General features: G+C 41.2%; 1 protein-coding gene across 1 annotated transcript in view; it reads left to right on the forward strand.

Moving 5' to 3' along the window:
- The window catches only part of bsna (bassoon presynaptic cytomatrix protein a), a 143,374-nt gene extending 140,046 nt beyond the window's left edge, over positions 1-3,328 (forward strand). Inside the window, exons 13-15 of the mRNA XM_041946772.1 lie at positions 871-964; positions 2,044-2,175; positions 3,288-3,328. Of these exons, the coding sequence (XP_041802706.1) occupies positions 871-964; positions 2,044-2,175; positions 3,288-3,328 (267 nt within the window). The remainder of the gene's footprint in view (positions 1-870; positions 965-2,043; positions 2,176-3,287) is intronic.
- The last annotated feature ends 14,310 nt before the right edge of the window (positions 3,329-17,638 follow it).

Genomic DNA, 17,638 nt, shown 5'->3' on the forward strand with positions numbered 1-17,638 from the left:
CAACGGCGGCAAATGCAAACAGTTTTCAGTGAAATTTCCAAAAAGTAATAGATTGGAATTCCTAGTATGAGGATGATGGATCAGAAGTGACATAAAAGAGGTTAAAAAACAGAAACAATAATACTATCTAAAATCAAAAATGAACTCAAGACAGAAACCAAGTGCCACCAAAATAGAAGAATAATCAATAACAATGGAAAATCTGTCAGCGAATGCCAGGCTGAAAAAGCTGTCTGATACATGTGGAGCTTATTTTTAAATTGTTCAGCTTTCCTCAGATCTTCTGGGATTCATCTGTACATAAATCCTGGTATTTATTTGCCAAATCACTTAACTGGGAATGTCTCAACTGTGTCAGCATGCACTGTCTAATGGCCTAGTTTAACTAACTGACCGAGAGCTCTCAAGACAATATATAAATGCAGTGATTAGATACATACGTCATCCGAAAGTTGCTTTATTTTTATTCTAAATATTCTCTGTCAGGACAAAGTAAACTTGATCAACTCGTTTTTCTTCAATCATAAATTTCTGAATGGACGTCCAAGCAGGGGATGATAACTGATCTTTTTTCAGCAGGAATCAGATTGACACTTGACTGTGCCGACGTCGCTGAAACTCATTGTTCACTCTGTCATCATTCATGTCATTTAGCGAGCTGTCACAACACAACATGGCGAGCAGCTTTCTCTATCGTCCTGTCAGTTGCTCCATCTCTCTCCTCTCTTTATCTCTCTCTGTCCCGCTCTCCCCCCAAGGTTTTGTTTGAGTAGATTGAGATAAATCCCATATTCCTCTCATTCCTGTCGCACTAAAGGCAGGAAGAGGCACTCCTGCCGTTTCATCTTCTCTATCGCTCTTTCTCTGCAGGCCAAGATCGACACACCACCGGCAACAGCTATTGGAGCTAAGGCAGCGCCTGTCATGGCCACAAAAGCCGCCCAGCCCCCGCTCACAGGCATAGGTACAGTGTAATCATCTCACACACACACACACACACACACACACAGACTCACACCACTTCCAGGTCTCGCCAGCTGCTGCCCACTGGGTCTGTATTATGTAACTGGTGTGTGCTGTCTCGTCTAATCTGAGATTAATCTTCAAATAATCTCACAGTGGGATTTCATTTCATTTCAAGGCAGCAGAGCAGATCTGAGTGTGCCAAGTCACTACATAGTGACTGCGTTCGTTAGTAAATTTGGTATTAAGTAATTAAATGAATTTGTTGATTTGGTAAGCAGTAAGCAATAGTCTGCAGGTGGGTGGGAAAGTGTGGAGGTTATTAATTTTCTCTATGAAATACTTTCATATTTGGAAAGTTCAGTGCTGATGCGGGAAGTAGATGTCTTTTATGCAGTCTGTTTGATCAGGTAACAGGTAATAGGCAACTTTTTGACAATTGTTTACCCGTTTAAAAATTAAAGCAAAAATGCAAATAAAATCACTGGTTCCAACTACTCATATATGAATATTTGCTAGTTTCTTCTCAATATTATGAATACCTTTCTGTTTCGGTGCATTTGTGGACAAAACAAGCAGCCTGAATATGTCATTTCAGGAAACTGTTTGAACTATTTGAAGTAAGTGTTGGATTAATCAGTAATGAAAATAAAACCCTTTTTTTTTTTTTTAGTTGCTTAACCATACTTCAACCATACTGTAAGTCTCAAACTCTTAGATGGGTTATTGTCACTGGTTAAATGAAATATGTAATAATTGTACTTTAGGGATAACTACTGAATCAGTAGACTGTCAGGGCAGGAAAAATTCAACAGGGGCAACTAGTGCCACTGAAGGAAGAGACATGTTTCCTGCTGACGCTGTTTGATTTACATGTAGTTTTTGGAAAGTGCAATGAAAAGACTCAGCAACAGCTGGGCACTCAACACCAAAGACGTCATCATGGAAGAAGAAAAATTATGGACACTGGCATATGCCACCTAATATTAGACCTGCACAGACACAGACTCCTCTTCCCTCTCCCCTTTCTCTCTCCTCTGTCCTGTCATCCTAACATCCACCCTCTGTTTTTCTCCCCAGGCTCCAAGGCAGCTCCTAGGCCAGGAGGTATTGGAAGTGCAGCAGCAGGTCAGCCTGGTATGGAGGGAGACAGCATGCTGTCCAAGATCCTGCCTGGAGGAGCCGCTGAGCAGGCCGGCAAACTGGGAGAAGGTACGAGAAAAGTCACTTAATACACTTTAAACTAGTGATCTGTCCATCATATAATCAAGGACATCATCGTCATGTTGAAAAGGTGTCAACTATTACTATTGATCATCACCATGTTGATAGTCTAATAGTTGTTGGAGAAAGACACTTTTCAAACTAGATAGTTAGTTTACTTCATTACCTATCCTAAATAATAACTCCTGAAGTCTACAGAGGGCCAAGGGTTCAAGGGGCCCCTGGGCCTCAATTTAAAGTCGCTGTTGACATTTCTACCAAGACATGCAAAATGACCAACTACTAAACTACTACAGAGATAAGCCAAATGACAAATTAACTAAAAAAAGATGCAAAAGACTCCAGAGAGACACAGAACAACTAGAATGAGAAGCAAAAGAACTACAAAGATACGTAAAGTGACTACAAAGAGAAGCACAATAACTCCAGAGAGACACAAAATGACTACAGAGACACAAAACAACTACAAAGAGACACAAAACAACAAAACAACTACAAAGAGACACAAAATGACTACAAAGAGGTGTAAAATGGCTAAAAGAGAAGCAAAACAACCACAACCAAATGCAAATGACTACAGAGACACAAAACAACTACAGAAAGACATTAAAACCTCCTCACACTCTACAAATAAACCTAATAGCGCCCTTTAACATCTGGCGTTTGTCTTCAGTGGAAAAGAGTACAATCAGCATTCATTCCCAGGTAAAATGACTCTGGAGTAGTCATGTGTATTTATCAGCTTCAGCTATAATCATTAATGGTGGAAACCTGACACGCAGGTGGACACGTTTCTTTTCGTCTCTTTTCTGGATCAATGATAACACATGTTGAAGTTCTGGACATTGGCGCATAAATATTGACATCAGGCAGGGTTATCAAATTGTCACCATGGTGCTTTCTACCGTGACCTGTTTTCTGCCACGTTCGTTATGTTATGTTGTATTCTTTTATCTTGTGAAGCACTTTGTGTTGCATTTTAAATGGATGAAAAGTGCTATATAAATAACGTTTGATTTGATGATTTGATTTGAAACGTGCCCCAACAGAAAAAAAACAATCACCTGTTTAACCTGTTTTGGTTGTCCACTTTCTTCCAGCTATCACCGGCTTTGGCAAGAAGTTCACCTCTTTCTTCTGAGGTGCCAAGACTAAGGTACGTATTTCCTTTTGTATCATTCTCCTACATGCACCAGTAAGTCACGCATAAAGTCACAGCTGCAGAACACAGATCATTCACAAAGAGAGCTCTGAAAACAGAATAGGAACCTGAAAGTGGATTTACACACAAAACAGCACTTTGAAAAGAGCAGTTTGCAATTCAACTCAATTTAATCCATTGTCTTTTTTTCACCTGAGCTGACAATTATGTTCGTTTCTCATTTATTTATTTATTTAGCTGGTCGAGCGACTGCATTGATGTGTTAAATAAGAGTCATCAGCAGTAGTTTTGGTCAGTGACGGTGCAAAGGACTGGAAACAGTTCTTCTTCAGGGAGCAAGTGCATCTCGACATGAGGTGTAAAAATAAATCTGTGCGACGCTGCTGGTTCAAAGTCTACTGGGATGTTGACAGAGAGCTGCAGCGTGTTGTCTGTTGACTCTTGTAGGCAACAGAGAGAGAGCAGCTTAAAGTGGTTTACTCAGAACAGGCAGTGTGTTCCCACAGCAGTGTGTCTATGAGTGCTTGTGTGTTTTCTCCTCTGTCTGTGTTTCTTCTTCTTTGGTCCTGAAAATGTAACACTGACAGCGACATCTTATTCCTGCTATGACGCACTGTCTGCATCAAACAGGACGCGTGTTCACAGAGCAGGTTATCACTGCTGAACACAGCGCTGCGATGTAGCGGCGTCAAGTCGAGGGCTACGTACACCGTACACACCAGCACCGCCAGAGCTGGGCACATGGACTTGACTGATTTGAGATTGGATTTATCTGAGAATGGACTTCCCAAAAACGTGTTCCCAGTTCTGAGGTTTTAAAATCCCAGAACAATGAAAAATGAATTAGACAGCGACAGCCGGGCCTTGCACAGCCACACATGTTGAATATTTCATGATTGGGCTTGCGCACTGAAAGGAGTTGGTCTCAGCACTGAGGGAAGAGAATGATTTGCTGCTTGGCCTGCATTTATTAAGACTTAAACTTCTCTCAGTGGGGAACCCCGCCCTGAGTATGGAAATAACCCGCCTGCTGTGCCCTTTTGAGGTGCAGCAACACCACTGCTTTGATTGAGGAAGCTTGTCTAACATGGAATTAAAAAGAATATTAAATAAACTAAGTGAACATATCCATTTCTTTGCAGGACTATGTAAATGTAAAATAAAGACGTCACGAGGCTTTGTACCAGAAAAACCTGTGAAGTTCCCCCAGCTTTTGTTTTACTAGAGGAGAGAGAGGAAGAAGAGAGAGGGGGGGGTACAGAGAGGAGAGCTGAGCATACTGGTGAGTATTTAAATTGTTGTTTCACCTGCAAACGCTGTAAATCTTATGTCCACACTCACACCGATGCTTTTTCAATGCCGTTTAGCCTTTTCTCCACATATGAACGCAGTTTCACATCACTGAAAATTGAGCTTTTGGAAAAGTTGTTTCAGAGTGAAGATGTTCAGAAACTCTGTGTTGATGAGTAGATGGGGAACACTGAGTTTGTGGTTTGTGAGGCAGAGTGTGCACCGTTGTCTCCTTGGTTTACTAAGGCGAAGGCGGGTCATGCCTTTGCCGTGATAGGACTGGACCTCCAGTTGCAAATAGCCTGACTGTAATAGCTTTTTTCAGGCTTCTGATTGGCCAACATGGCTTTAGGGTTAAGGTTATATTGCCGCCTGTTGGTTTAGTATGCTGTTCTGTTTTTGCATTCAGGATTTGTATTGAGAGCAAGGAGGAAAATCTCTGTTTTAAGACGTGTGTGAACTAGTGACTAGTCGGTATTTTTTATCTTCTACCACAGTGTCCAGCCAGGAACTCTGGATGGCAGACAGCAACCCTAACCCTTAATTCATCAGCTGTTTTCACTAATTATCTCACCGTCAACCAGAGGAGCTGATGCTGTGGCTGAACTGCATGTTTGGTTGCAAACAGAAACCTCTGAGTCTTTGTCCAGAACCTTGTTCTGGAGTTGGTCGTTTGAAGGGAAAAAAATAGTTTGCATTGACAATCTAACAGTATGTACATTACTCTGGGTTTAACTACCTTGAATGACAGCCTTAATCGACATGAATCACCCGTGTTTGTTTGGCTTTCGGGCACTTCTGTATCATTATGTTTAAGGTCAGATGTATCAGAGCTTTCAGAAAAATCCATTTAGCTATTTCCCAGATCTGGTAATTCCTGCAGCTCTGACATGAAATGGAGCATTAACATGTCAAGGAAAGCATCTTCACCAAGAAGTTGCCCAGGAGTTTCAAGTTTCAAAACATGTGTGCAATAAATATATTGGGAAACTGGTAATCTTCATGTCCAAGTATCATAAATTAATGTTTTATTATATTTGCAGTAATGGCAAATGTACCCATTTAACTGTATGCAGCACTCTGTAGATAACAACGTATCCAGTGGACACATGTCTGGTCCAATAAGGTTTAAGTATGTATCAGAGCGTTGATTTTCCTTTTAAGAAAAACATCTCATCTAAAATCATGCTGCTTCCTGTTGCAGCCAACAAGGGCTGGAATCCTCTGGATGCTTCATGTCTCCGGCGTGAGCACACGCTGGCAGAGAGAACACACTGCTCTCTCTGGCAGGCCAGACAGTAAGTCACCTTTAACTTTGACACCTATAGGGAATCACTCTGTAGAATCGTCCCATCCAGATTCTGTTTTACAAACGCTTAAATCTGAACATGTACTCAAAAGATATTAATTATTTAATTTCACATGTATTGCTGAATACAACAGCGTCTTTCTCGATGCTGCCACTAGGAGGCACAGACATCAGAAATGTTCAGTTCCTGAACTTAAAAGGTTTAGAAGAATTACAGTTTGATACTTTACAACACTGAGCGAATAAGATTGGGTTCAGAATTGGCAAGTTAGCCAGCTGGATAATCCTGATGTTTATCAGCCAGGTCCTGCTGAGCAGTGGTGTGATGATGATGATGATTTAGGAAGAACTCCGCTGATACAAGCTTGAGTTGAAAAGACCTTTATTAACAAGCAGTATCAGATCAGATGCCGGCCATCCGAGAGAGCTTCAGGGTCAGATCAGAAGACTCTGCCCTTAACACACAGACAACACAATATATAGCATGGCGTTTTGTCTAACTCCACCCATTTCTTTCCTAACTCAAAAACAAGATCATGTTCTGGGAATTGTCCCACTGAGGGGATTTACGTCCAGATAGGTCCCTATGTTTTCACCACTACATCTGGTTTCCTTCTTACTGACCTGACCCTGCGTGACCTCACATACCACAACTAAGAGTGCTCTATATTTTAAACGTCAGTTTACCTCTGATCATGCTTAATCTAACCTATATTGGATATTTGATTCATCTGATCATATACCTCAGTCCTGTCTGCTAGCACTGTTTCTGTCAGTGTTTAGCCAATTATGGATTTTCAACATTGATAATGGGTTAGCTAATTATCAATCTTTTGTATTGTATTTTTTTCAGGATGGTGAGGTATCAAAACGTTATTAGAGCACCAACAAATCAGAAAGTCTATGTTTATGTGGGTTTTACATCATCCAGATCATGTGATCTTGCAAGATGACTCAGCACTCTTGAAAATTCAACATGTTGGATTGCTTTGGAACAAAACCAATATGAGCTGCTGTAGTCCCATAAGTTGCTGGAGCTTGGATCACACAGACAGGTCTATCGAGTGATTGGCTGACACACAATCTTTGATCAAACTCCCACATGGCAAACATTTCAGAGAAATTGTTCACGCGCTCGTGGTTGGAGCAGTCCTGCCGATGGTTTTACACTGTTCCACTCATCAGCAGATGTCAGTCACACACCAGGATAAACGGTGATGTGCCAGCAAAGGCAGGGCTCCCTTAAAAATACAGTACAAAAGCACAGTTTCAATTTACGTATCACTTTGCCTTCAGGACATTTGTACATCTGTAGTTCTCCATCTCCATATCTAAATCTTCGTCATGTGGATACAAGCCTGTTCCTCGAGCGCAGCCTGAAGCCAGTCATGTCGCTGCCTCTGTGTTTTTGCAGCTGTCGTATTGTGGCCTGCTCCTGAAAATCATTGGCATCTGGGATGCATGAGGTTAAAAGCCTGCTGTCAAGCTCGGCTCGAAACAAAACACTGAGACTTTCTCTTGTTCCAAGAGCAAGCCGGAGATTCACGAACCACTGTCTGATTTTAATGTGACAACGAATCATCGAGCTGATCAGAATCAGGCTTGTAGCTCATTTGGTCTCCAAATGAATCAAAGAGCCAAAGTAAAATGTTGCTTAGAAAAGTAACCAACCTGGCATCAGTGTTTGTTTTTAATCATCATTCAGCGTGAGTCACTGAGTCCAACAGACTGAGACGTCCCTCAGAGCACCTGACTTTGTTCTGACTGTGATGCCATCGCACGTTGGTGCCTTTTTTAAGTCTAAAAATGTTCAAGGTATATTTTGGGGTGTATTTATCTTCACTTTAATAACAACATCACAGAAGTCAGCATTATTTCTGAGGTGTGACGAACACCTAAAGACATCCAAACCTAAATATAAACCAGCCAGACAAACAACTCAGAGGCAAAAGGCATCAAAGTGGTTTTGTAATTATATAATACAAAGCTGAGAATGCAGGCAGAGAAGTGGCTTTAAAACTATTAAAGAAACTCTTCCTTAACAGTTTTGCATTGTGCCAACTCATCAGGCCGTGCCCGAGTGTTTGCTGTGATTTGCTGTTCACAGAAAATAGCTTCAGCTCCTTACTGTGTTTTACAAATACAGCATTATGTTGCATAAAGGTTCAGAAGTCTGTATTTAGAGGCTCAGTGTGTACCAAGGGCGTTAGGATAGTTTTGCTAGCAGCATTAGTGAGTTAACTACCTTGTAAACTAATCAAAGTGGTGTTCGGCTGACCGGGGTCACTTCCTGTGTCCCACACTGTAATCATGCATCACTGTCATGAGCAGACTGGTGGTGAGTGTTTTACAGATTCATTCAAAAGAAACCTGCATTAGCTAACACAAAACATGTGTGCCAAAGTGCGTTAGTGACTGTAATTTTAAAGAGGAGCTCATTTCATGGCATGTGGCTCTGATAAAAGGTGGAGAAGAAGAAGAAGCAGCGATAAGAAAATCTGTGCCATGCTTCTGTTTTTCGTTGGATGTACAGTATTTTGCCTCAGTGCAGTGGGTTTTGAAGCTTTAGATGCACCGCGGGGGATGAGCGGGCATTGATGTTGCATGTGTGCCATAAAAGATAATATACTGAGCCTGGATTGTGTGTCTCTGTGTGCTGTGCAGCCATGCGCTGACTAACTGCCTCATGTGACTGCTGCAAAGAGAAATCTCTCCTCCCACACTCTACTCCCGCTGTCAAACACCACTGCTTTTTTCTCTCCTTTTTCTCTCGCTTTCTCACTTTTTGCCCTGTCAAGATTCCCACTTTCTCATCCGCTTCCTTGCTCTGCATGTGTTGTCTTGTTCCTTCCATTACTGTAAGGCTCTCCCCATTTTAGCTCTCTTTTTACTTTCACCTCCCTCACCACCCATGGAGAGAAAAAATGTCTCGCTCTTTCAACTCCATTCTGTCTCTTTCTTGCCGATGGTACACTGTAGGACTAGAAAGTAAGTGGACATCCAAACAGCACACACCCCAAGGTGATGGTTGGAGGTCTTATTCCCAACAGCCTCAGCCCCTCTCGATGGCTTTAAATTATTTTAAACCTGGCTGCAGGGAGTCTCTCCTGTTCAGCCACAGGAGCATCAGTGAGCAGTGATGTCGTCCTGGCCCACAGTCAGCTTCCCGTCCAGCCCAGAAGTGCTGGACGGGGTTGAGGCCAGGCCTTTTTGCAAGTCAGTCAACGTCAGTCAACTTATATCATTAATATAGAATTCACATTTCCCTTAACTTTTCCTTGAGCTTTGGTGTTCAGCCCAAACCATGAAACATAAAAAGTAGCCAACAACACCTGTCCATATACTTTAGGCCATGTAGTGTTTTTTTCCTTCCTCCCTCCCTCTGTCCAGTGAGTCAGCGAGTGTGTGTGTGCATGTGTCTGTGCCTATATTCATACATCTTTGAGTGCGTCATTGTGCCTGTGTGTGTGTGTGTGTGTGTGTGTGTGTTGTGTACTAGCCCTTCGGGGGCCTGTATTCACTGGAACAGATTAAGTCTGGTGCTGGGTACATATGAATATACAGCATGTTTGCAGGAGTTAATCTGGGTCAGGCACAGTGGGAAGGAAAACCAGAAGGCAGTGACACTGAAAGGATTCATTTGGGAAAGATGTTGATACTTGGCCTGCCAGGATACAGAAGTTAATGGAGGAATAAATACCTTATTTGGCAAGAAATTATATATTTTATTTACAAATGTAACTTTTGCACATACACAAACCTCCGATGCAACAATTCATCACAGAAATGACTCAATTTTGCACACAAAAATGAGTCATTTCTGTGTGCGTAACAGCAGGTTTTACAGGTTTAGGCAACTGAAAATACTTAAGGTTAGTCTCATTATTTTCCTACACAGGCAATGTACTTAATGCAGAATATTTGCATTTAAATGTAAAAGTCTGGGACACGCAGGGTTGAAATACACTGTAGAGACACTGGAGGTCACGGTGGCCACAAGTGAATGTAGGCAGTGTGTCTGGGATACACAGGTGTTTTACATTGGGCCTAATTACTGCAGCGTCTATATATACTCTGAATTGCTCTCTCATTCTGTTAACACTGTTGGCCTGAGGCAGGGAGAAGCTTTATAACCAAACGCAAGAATGAAAAATATCCCAGTTTGCAGAAGCAGCGATGAATTGGAGTTGAATACTAAGCCAAAGAGCACTTAGCAGTTTGCAAAATAAATGGCCTCTTCCTCAGAGCTGTGAAGTAAATCTGAAGTGCCAGATCATACAAGCAACTTCACTGCTGTGTTATTTCAGGCACAAATGTCACATGTGCCTTTCCCATTATGTCGACAGGTGCTGCGTCAGCACAGGCTGCCGTGGTGTCTGGGGATGTTAGGAATATCTTTGGCCTCATTCTCCTGCTGCCCAGCACAGCTGCTTGGTGCTGGAAATGGCCACTGTGAACAATGTCACATAAAATGTGGCTTTTTCTGAAGTACTGCTCATTTTTCAGTTTTGCCACAGGATTCTCACACTATTTTCTTGACTGGACATACTCTGAGTCTGCATTCTTGCTCTTGCTTCCACTGTCATTATGAATGAAGTAAAATACCTTAACCAGACACACAAAGATGCATGACGTGTTAGAGGACAAATACCAGCGTGCTGTGGGCTTTCTGAACACAAACCAGTGACACTGGTCATTTATTTCACATTTTAATTTGACAAGGATCTTCGTCAGGTGACGTGGCTTTGGGTTTGTTCAGCAAGAGCCCTTCACTCTACTAAAATGCTGTGAATGGTGAATAAAAATATCAATATACGCCATCATTTATAAAACCTTTCAAATCTAATTTGTATCAACATTTGTAACATTTAATTTCACACATATACGTGCAGATCCAAGGCATTATCATCCCATTATTAAATGTAGATATGGCACCCTTTTAAAGTTAAAAATCAAGAGAAAGGACAAGTTTGATTGAAGTATGTCCAAGCTTAATTGCAGGTAGCAGCTCTAGTTGCCTTTGACTGAATAATGTGAAATATCTCAAGAGCTGGACTGCAAACCTTCATGTGCAATACTGTACACTGTAAATCAACTGTGCATTTCTGAGACTTAACTACCATCTAGTGGCCAACTTCATTTTTACATGATTACAACTCTGTACAATAATCCCCTTCATTCGTTCGCTGTGTGCCTAATGCGTGATCAACTTTGATTGGTTTGTGCATAAAAATATTGAGCTTCTGTGTGTGTAACAATAGAGATTTTCTATTCTATAACCATAGCCCATGTTGGAAGGAAAGCAGTTACTAAGTGTGAAACAATGTTTGCTCTAGTGTTCATGTATGTGAAATATTGAAGTCTCATTACTAGATATTGTAAATATGGTGAACAACAACAAGTTATAGGTGGCATATTGGTGTGTTGGAGTGTTAACTGAATCATCTCATGCAAAAATTCTATTGTTGATACTTTAGAAAGATCTTTATGGATTAGCAAAGGGGTTGTGTTTTATACTTTTGACTAAATTACATTTTGTTTTCTCACAGATCATTCTAAGCCAACATCCATCCTCTGAAGGACTATGCTCAATCCAGCCAATCCCCAGCCAAAGAATTAAACTCCACCTAACTACCACGGAGCCCTCAAACCAACCTGTAGCAGTTAGACACACCTCCTCTGCCAATTCATTAAAAAAAGAGACAGCGGCAGCCAAAAATGAAAAGAAAGAGGATTTTGTTTTTGCTGCTCTTCCAGGCCAGTAGAGGGAGCTCTCCTTCCATCACAGCCATTGAAGATAAGTGGAGCCAATGGAAGCGATCAACCACCCCAGCCCTCCATGTGGATTTAACACTGCAGCTTCTATGGAAGGAAATAAAAGGGTGGTGGGATTCTACTCCCATATGCTGACGACTTTGCCATTTATATGAGAGCTGCTTTTTTCCTGCTAACAGTGTACAGGAAGTGGTAGCTTTACGTCAGGCATGCTGGGATCCTTGGTTTCACAGTCCTGTGCTCAAACTAAGGAGAAAAAGCAACAAGCCAGCCTCTCTCCTCATTTCTATCTCTTCTCAAAGTAAAGAAGAGTCGGGGCAATGGAATAAAACTCGCCGCAGGCTTTTCTGGTACTAAAGACCTCTTGTTACATCACCTGTCGGGAAATGAATGGAAATGTGACGTTGAATAATTAAGACAATAAAAACCACGTAGCCGACACGCAGAGAACGAGCATGTCGGCACGTGTTTCTTTCCACGGTTTGCTCTGTTTCTATCTACATTCCAGATTGGAACTGTTAAAACCTCTCGGTCCCACTCTTCCTCACCTCTCTGCGTTTCTTGAATGCTGATTCTTCTTTCTTTCTAATCCCCACCCGACGATCCTCAACTTGCCATGTCTTTAAAGAAGTGTATATTGGATTAAAAAATGTAGGAGTTTGGAATGCATGGAACTTTCTATCCAAGACCTTACACTGTTCATCATTACTAAACAGAGGCCATAAAGACACTGGGAAACACATCTTAGCTAGACGACATAAAACAATAACGAAGAAGAGAGATTTCCGGAGCAACACACAGGAATCGGGCCACAGGAATAAGACAAGCCTTTTGTTTTTTTAAGGAAAAAAAAAAGTTTGGTAATCGGAGTGAAGCTGTATGTGGTTGGGTTGTTTTTCAGCCATTACAAAGCCATTAAGACAACATTTACCTGCAGTGCTTGTGGTGATGGGGTTTCTCCAACTGCTCCACAACATTTGGCTCTCAGATATTTCTCACGTTGCTGTAGGTGGTTATCATTTCTTGTGCTCTTTTTTTCATTTTTTTTTCTAATTTCTGGTTTTGTTATTTGCCTGGTTTTTATGTTGCAGTTGACCAGTATCGCCTTAATCATTTCAAAATATTTAATTTTGAAGTAAAAGTGGCATATTTTTTGTTACACCCTGTGAATACACATTTTCATCACACTGTTTTTTATGTAGTAATATCAGCTGGAACACTGACCACAGTGAGATTAATTTATATTTTTTGAATTAACTTTGTTTTTGATAATTGTTTGTGATATTTTTTCTTTTATTTATGTTTTGTAATGTTTTGTTACCTTCATTAAGCCCCCTTGTCAATTTTCTGACTCTTATTTATTATCAATAGTTATAAAAGCAATAGATTAAGAGGTAAGAGAGTAAAGAGCACAATCTAGTGTCATTTTAAAAGTTGGTGGGACAGAATTGTGTTGCTTCCGTCTATCTAACTTACCACTGATGTACCGCTCAAGTCCGACTTAAACGTACCACAAAATGTACTCCAATATTGTACTACTGCTGTAGTAACACATCAGAGAGCAGGAGCTCACCTATGAACAAGAGCTTGGTACCACCCAGATCTTCTCCTCCAACCTACAGTGAGACATCACGTCTTCAATCAGCCAGTCAGTGGATTGGAGTAATCCGCTGCTCGTACTGGCCAGCTGGAGTCTGATCTGAAAGCACTGCAGGGCAGCAGAGAGGCACTGAAAAGCAGACCAGTCACATACGCGGCAGAACTGGACTCGACATCGTCACCTGCGGGGGTTTGGGTTTCGATGTGATTCTTCTGACCCTCCAAGATGGACGTTCATCGGGAGTTTGCAAAAAAGCCCCGCCGAGCTTCTCACACATCAGTGTGTATCAGCATGTGTCCTCACTCTGTCAAATGTGCACAGCGCACGTGAAAGCACACTCGAATAATGGTGTCAAAAAGAGAGAGAGAGAAAAAAAAAAACAGCACTCATGTGACTGAGGAACCAAAAATAACACACTTGGTTGTGTCACGAAGTCACTCGCCTTTTTTTTTTACTTTTCATTTTCTATCGTGGCGGCGTCCAGACCTGTAACCCAACCCCCGAAAACCTCTCTCTCGACTGTCAGTTGTCATGGAAACTTCTCAGGTCAGTGTTCTCCCTGCTGTTGCTCCTGCAGTGCATTGTGGGATCTGCGGTTCGGTACTCAAAACATACTCTGTCGGGCCAAACATTGCGAGGCCTTCAGCAAAACCAACGAACCGACCAACTTCTGCTGTATATTGTCTGTGTGAACGCTCGCTGGGAACCTTCGCATGCCGCCTGGCGCAGAAAACCTCAGTCACCTCTATATTGTTCTGTTCCTAATGTTTGTATGTGTGTGTGGGGGTCTGTATGCGTGTATTTAATGACCATCATCCAATGTGGAAAAGAAAACAAGACAAACAAGAGTTCAGCCACAACAAATATGGTGGGCAGAAGAGGCGACCTCTCATCTCCAGTCCTTCTATGCAATGAATCATATTTGGAAAAGCAGAAACATGAGAAAAAGGGGAAGTGAAAACAGAAAAATGGGTTACGCAATCATTGTTTATCACACCTGAGTTATCTGAGATCAAGACTGCATTCTTTTGGCATTCCTCATCGATGAAGATCAGGACATCCTGTGAATGTGTTTGTGTATGATGTAGGTCACAGGTCTGTTCGGAAACAATAAGAAGGCTCTATGTATTACTTATGTTAACCTGGCACTTTCAGGGTCCCCTCTCCTCCCCAACTGGGCGTCTCTGCCAGAGGGGCCCTCCCTAAAGATGTGTTCATGACAGCTGGGAAATGCCAGCCACAGCTGAGAGGATGAGTAAGGAGATGCCACTGTTGGAAACAGATGGTTTCAACTCAAATGTTTCATCACATAAAAATTCAGCAAAAACACCTGAAAACATTTGATAGAAAAATGAAATTTACACCCAAACAAAAGAAAATGTTTGTTTTCAGTCAGTCAGTATTTCCCAATAATGACCCATCTGCTGCTGTACACACTGTAAAGAAAAAACATGAAATACAGTGCATTTTAAATTCTGCGCTTCCTCAACAGCAGCTTGTTGAGGCTTAAGACAAGCGCCAAATGATCCCAGCTGTCCCGAACGCATCCGAACAGCTGTCGGCCATCTTGTTTTGTTTTGATTAAAACAGGGGTGAACTACACAGGAGTAGCAGAGTACACAGAAAAGTTGGCCAGAGATTTATAAAAAGAGATTTATATATATATATATATATATATATACATATATAGATATATGTAATTTAAATATATTCCCTAGTATGGTTTGTGTCTGCTCAGGGAAGAAGGGAAAGGAAGAAGAAAGGCTCCTCTTTTTTGTATTATTTTTTTATTTATTTACTCATTTATTGACCACAGCCTAAAATTCCTGTTTGGTTCAGGCTACCTGAATGTGCACTTGCTGTTTAGCAGACAGAGAAGTGTTTAAAGGATGTTTAGGTGAAACACAAAGCCAAAACAGATATATACATATGAGAGATTCTAACATTTAGAGATTATATTAGACTGAATATTGCTGAAGGCTTGCAGGCACTCCTAAACTGAATGATGTGATGTGTGGTGTGTGTGTGTGTGTGTGTGTGTGTGTGTAAAGGTGCACTGCCTCAACACACAAAGATTTCTAAGCTAATCACACTGTGGGACATAAATTTCTGTACTTCAGAATCAAAGTTCTCTGCAGATTTAGGCACGCTGTAACAAGGCGGTTCTGTGCAGAAGCTACTTCTGGACGTATGGATTTGAGAAGTTTCTGCAGTACGAAAACATCCCTTAACTCCCAACTCCGTTACAACTCCTACAATTTATTTGAGCATGGCCTCACGAGCCACTAAAGCTGTAAAAGAGGTTAGCATATATATTTTTAGTGAAATGTTTATGAGATGATTTATCGCTGGTAAGAATTTATTTTTTATCATACTGAAGGAGGATAGAGAGCTGGGAGTGACACGAGAAGAGAGATTTAAGTTGGAAATCTAGAGACGTATAGAGTGAGAGTTTATGCTTATGATGTTATCTATTATTATATACACACCCAAAATGAAAAGTCTTTTTTATTGAAGAGTCTGCCGAAACAGAAAAATCTATCATCCTGGTTATTTAAGCTCAGATAATTAGATTGCTTGTTGATTAGTTGTTTTAAAAGATGTTAAAAATTTTAAATATACCTCCATAATTTTCCCTTGTCTTATATAGAAGATTACACATCGTAACCCTTGTTGAAATGAGCCTTCTTTCAGGCCGAGTTAAATTCAGCCTCTGGATTAAGAGTTAAATTATTCTGGTTCTGTTCGGATCTGGTCCCATCACATCAGGTGCTCGTGGCCCTGACAAACCACACCGAGCCCGGAGAGATCACCTCACAGGTACACTGCCACCAGATCAGTGACTTCACCACGGACGCTTACGATTAGACAATAGGTGTCAAAGTAGAACAAATAATATGAGAGAGAGTTAAAAGTTACCCAAATTAATACCGACTTCCTCTATTGTGTGTCGTATGTTTTTGGAAGTTTGTAAAAAAAATAAAATGCTGAATAAAATGTTCCTCAATCACTTTTGCCTCAGGAAAGCACACACTAAATGCAGCATCGCAACGGAGACGTTCAACGGACAATAGAAAATAATGGAGGGATTTATGCAGGTGCAATAATTCCGATTTTTAACACTTTACGACAAAGATGTGATCTTCTCATGGCCTCGAAGACATAAATGACAAGATCTGCGTCAAAAGGTGTAAAAACTGTCACGTTTTTTTGTTCCTGTGTGAATGCAGCCGCTGAAGGTGACTTTAAATATGCATAGCAGCAAGGGCTTTTGTACTACAATACTGGTCACTGAAGAAAGCCATCCTGTTACTGCCCTCTAGCCAGTCGTGGTCTGTGTCTATACTCTGCATGGTGTCTGTCTAAATCCAGGAACGCAATGGACTTGAGTTCAGACCACAGCAATCACCAGTGGGCAACATCACCAAGCCACAGCCTGGTTTTTCAGAGGCGTTTGAAGCACAAATGTTAACAACAATAAATGATAAAACAACAATAAAAGTTAAATCAAGATGTTAAGAAAATTTTAATTGAAATCTGCTTGGGAATAAACTTCTTTAAGCCCCTCAAAACAAACATATTAGGAGCTGAAACTCACACATATATTCTCTAAAATAGTGTTTTTGGAGTGAAACCCTTGTGTTTATTGGTTTGCATTAGAACACAGAGGGTCAGATTCACCGACACGTAGCTAAGAGCTGCCTCCATCAGATCTGTGTTTAAAAGAAGTCAGATCTCAAAAGGCTCGACTCGTCTTTGAATCATCAAGAGTCTCAGCAATAAGATTGCATTTACATACAGTCAGAGGATTGGATGTTTGACCCTTTGAGACACTGATGTGGCAGCAGAATATCTCTGCCTGTGCAGCCATGAAAGGGACAAACTTTCAGCACCGCAGACAGCAAAAAGAGTTTGACTCGACTGTATTTAAATGCAGCTTAGAATGCTTTTGGGAAACCCGGACTGTGTGTGTGTGTTCTTAACCAAAAAGGTAGCATACAGAGCTTGTACAGTACGTAGTGTAGTAGCTGTCACCACTGCTGTTCGGTCGTGCAGACAGTCCACGTATAGCAGGACCGGAGAAAGACTTTAAAACACATTTAAATATATATAGAAATATATAAAGAGTAAATGTTTCATAGGTGAGAGGTTGTAAAAAGAGGTCGAGAACGCTGAAACAAAGAAAACCATGAGGGGAAAAGTCCATCTTTCACTGTTTTCACCATCAGGGAGCGTTAATTCATCTTTCACCTGTAATGAATCATCAAAGTAAAATGACAAGTGCATGACCTGGACACCCCCCCCCCCCACCCCC

This window comes from Chelmon rostratus, chromosome 10 (assembly GCF_017976325.1).
Source record: "Chelmon rostratus isolate fCheRos1 chromosome 10, fCheRos1.pri, whole genome shotgun sequence".
Lineage (NCBI taxonomy): Eukaryota > Metazoa > Chordata > Actinopteri > Chaetodontiformes > Chaetodontidae > Chelmon > Chelmon rostratus.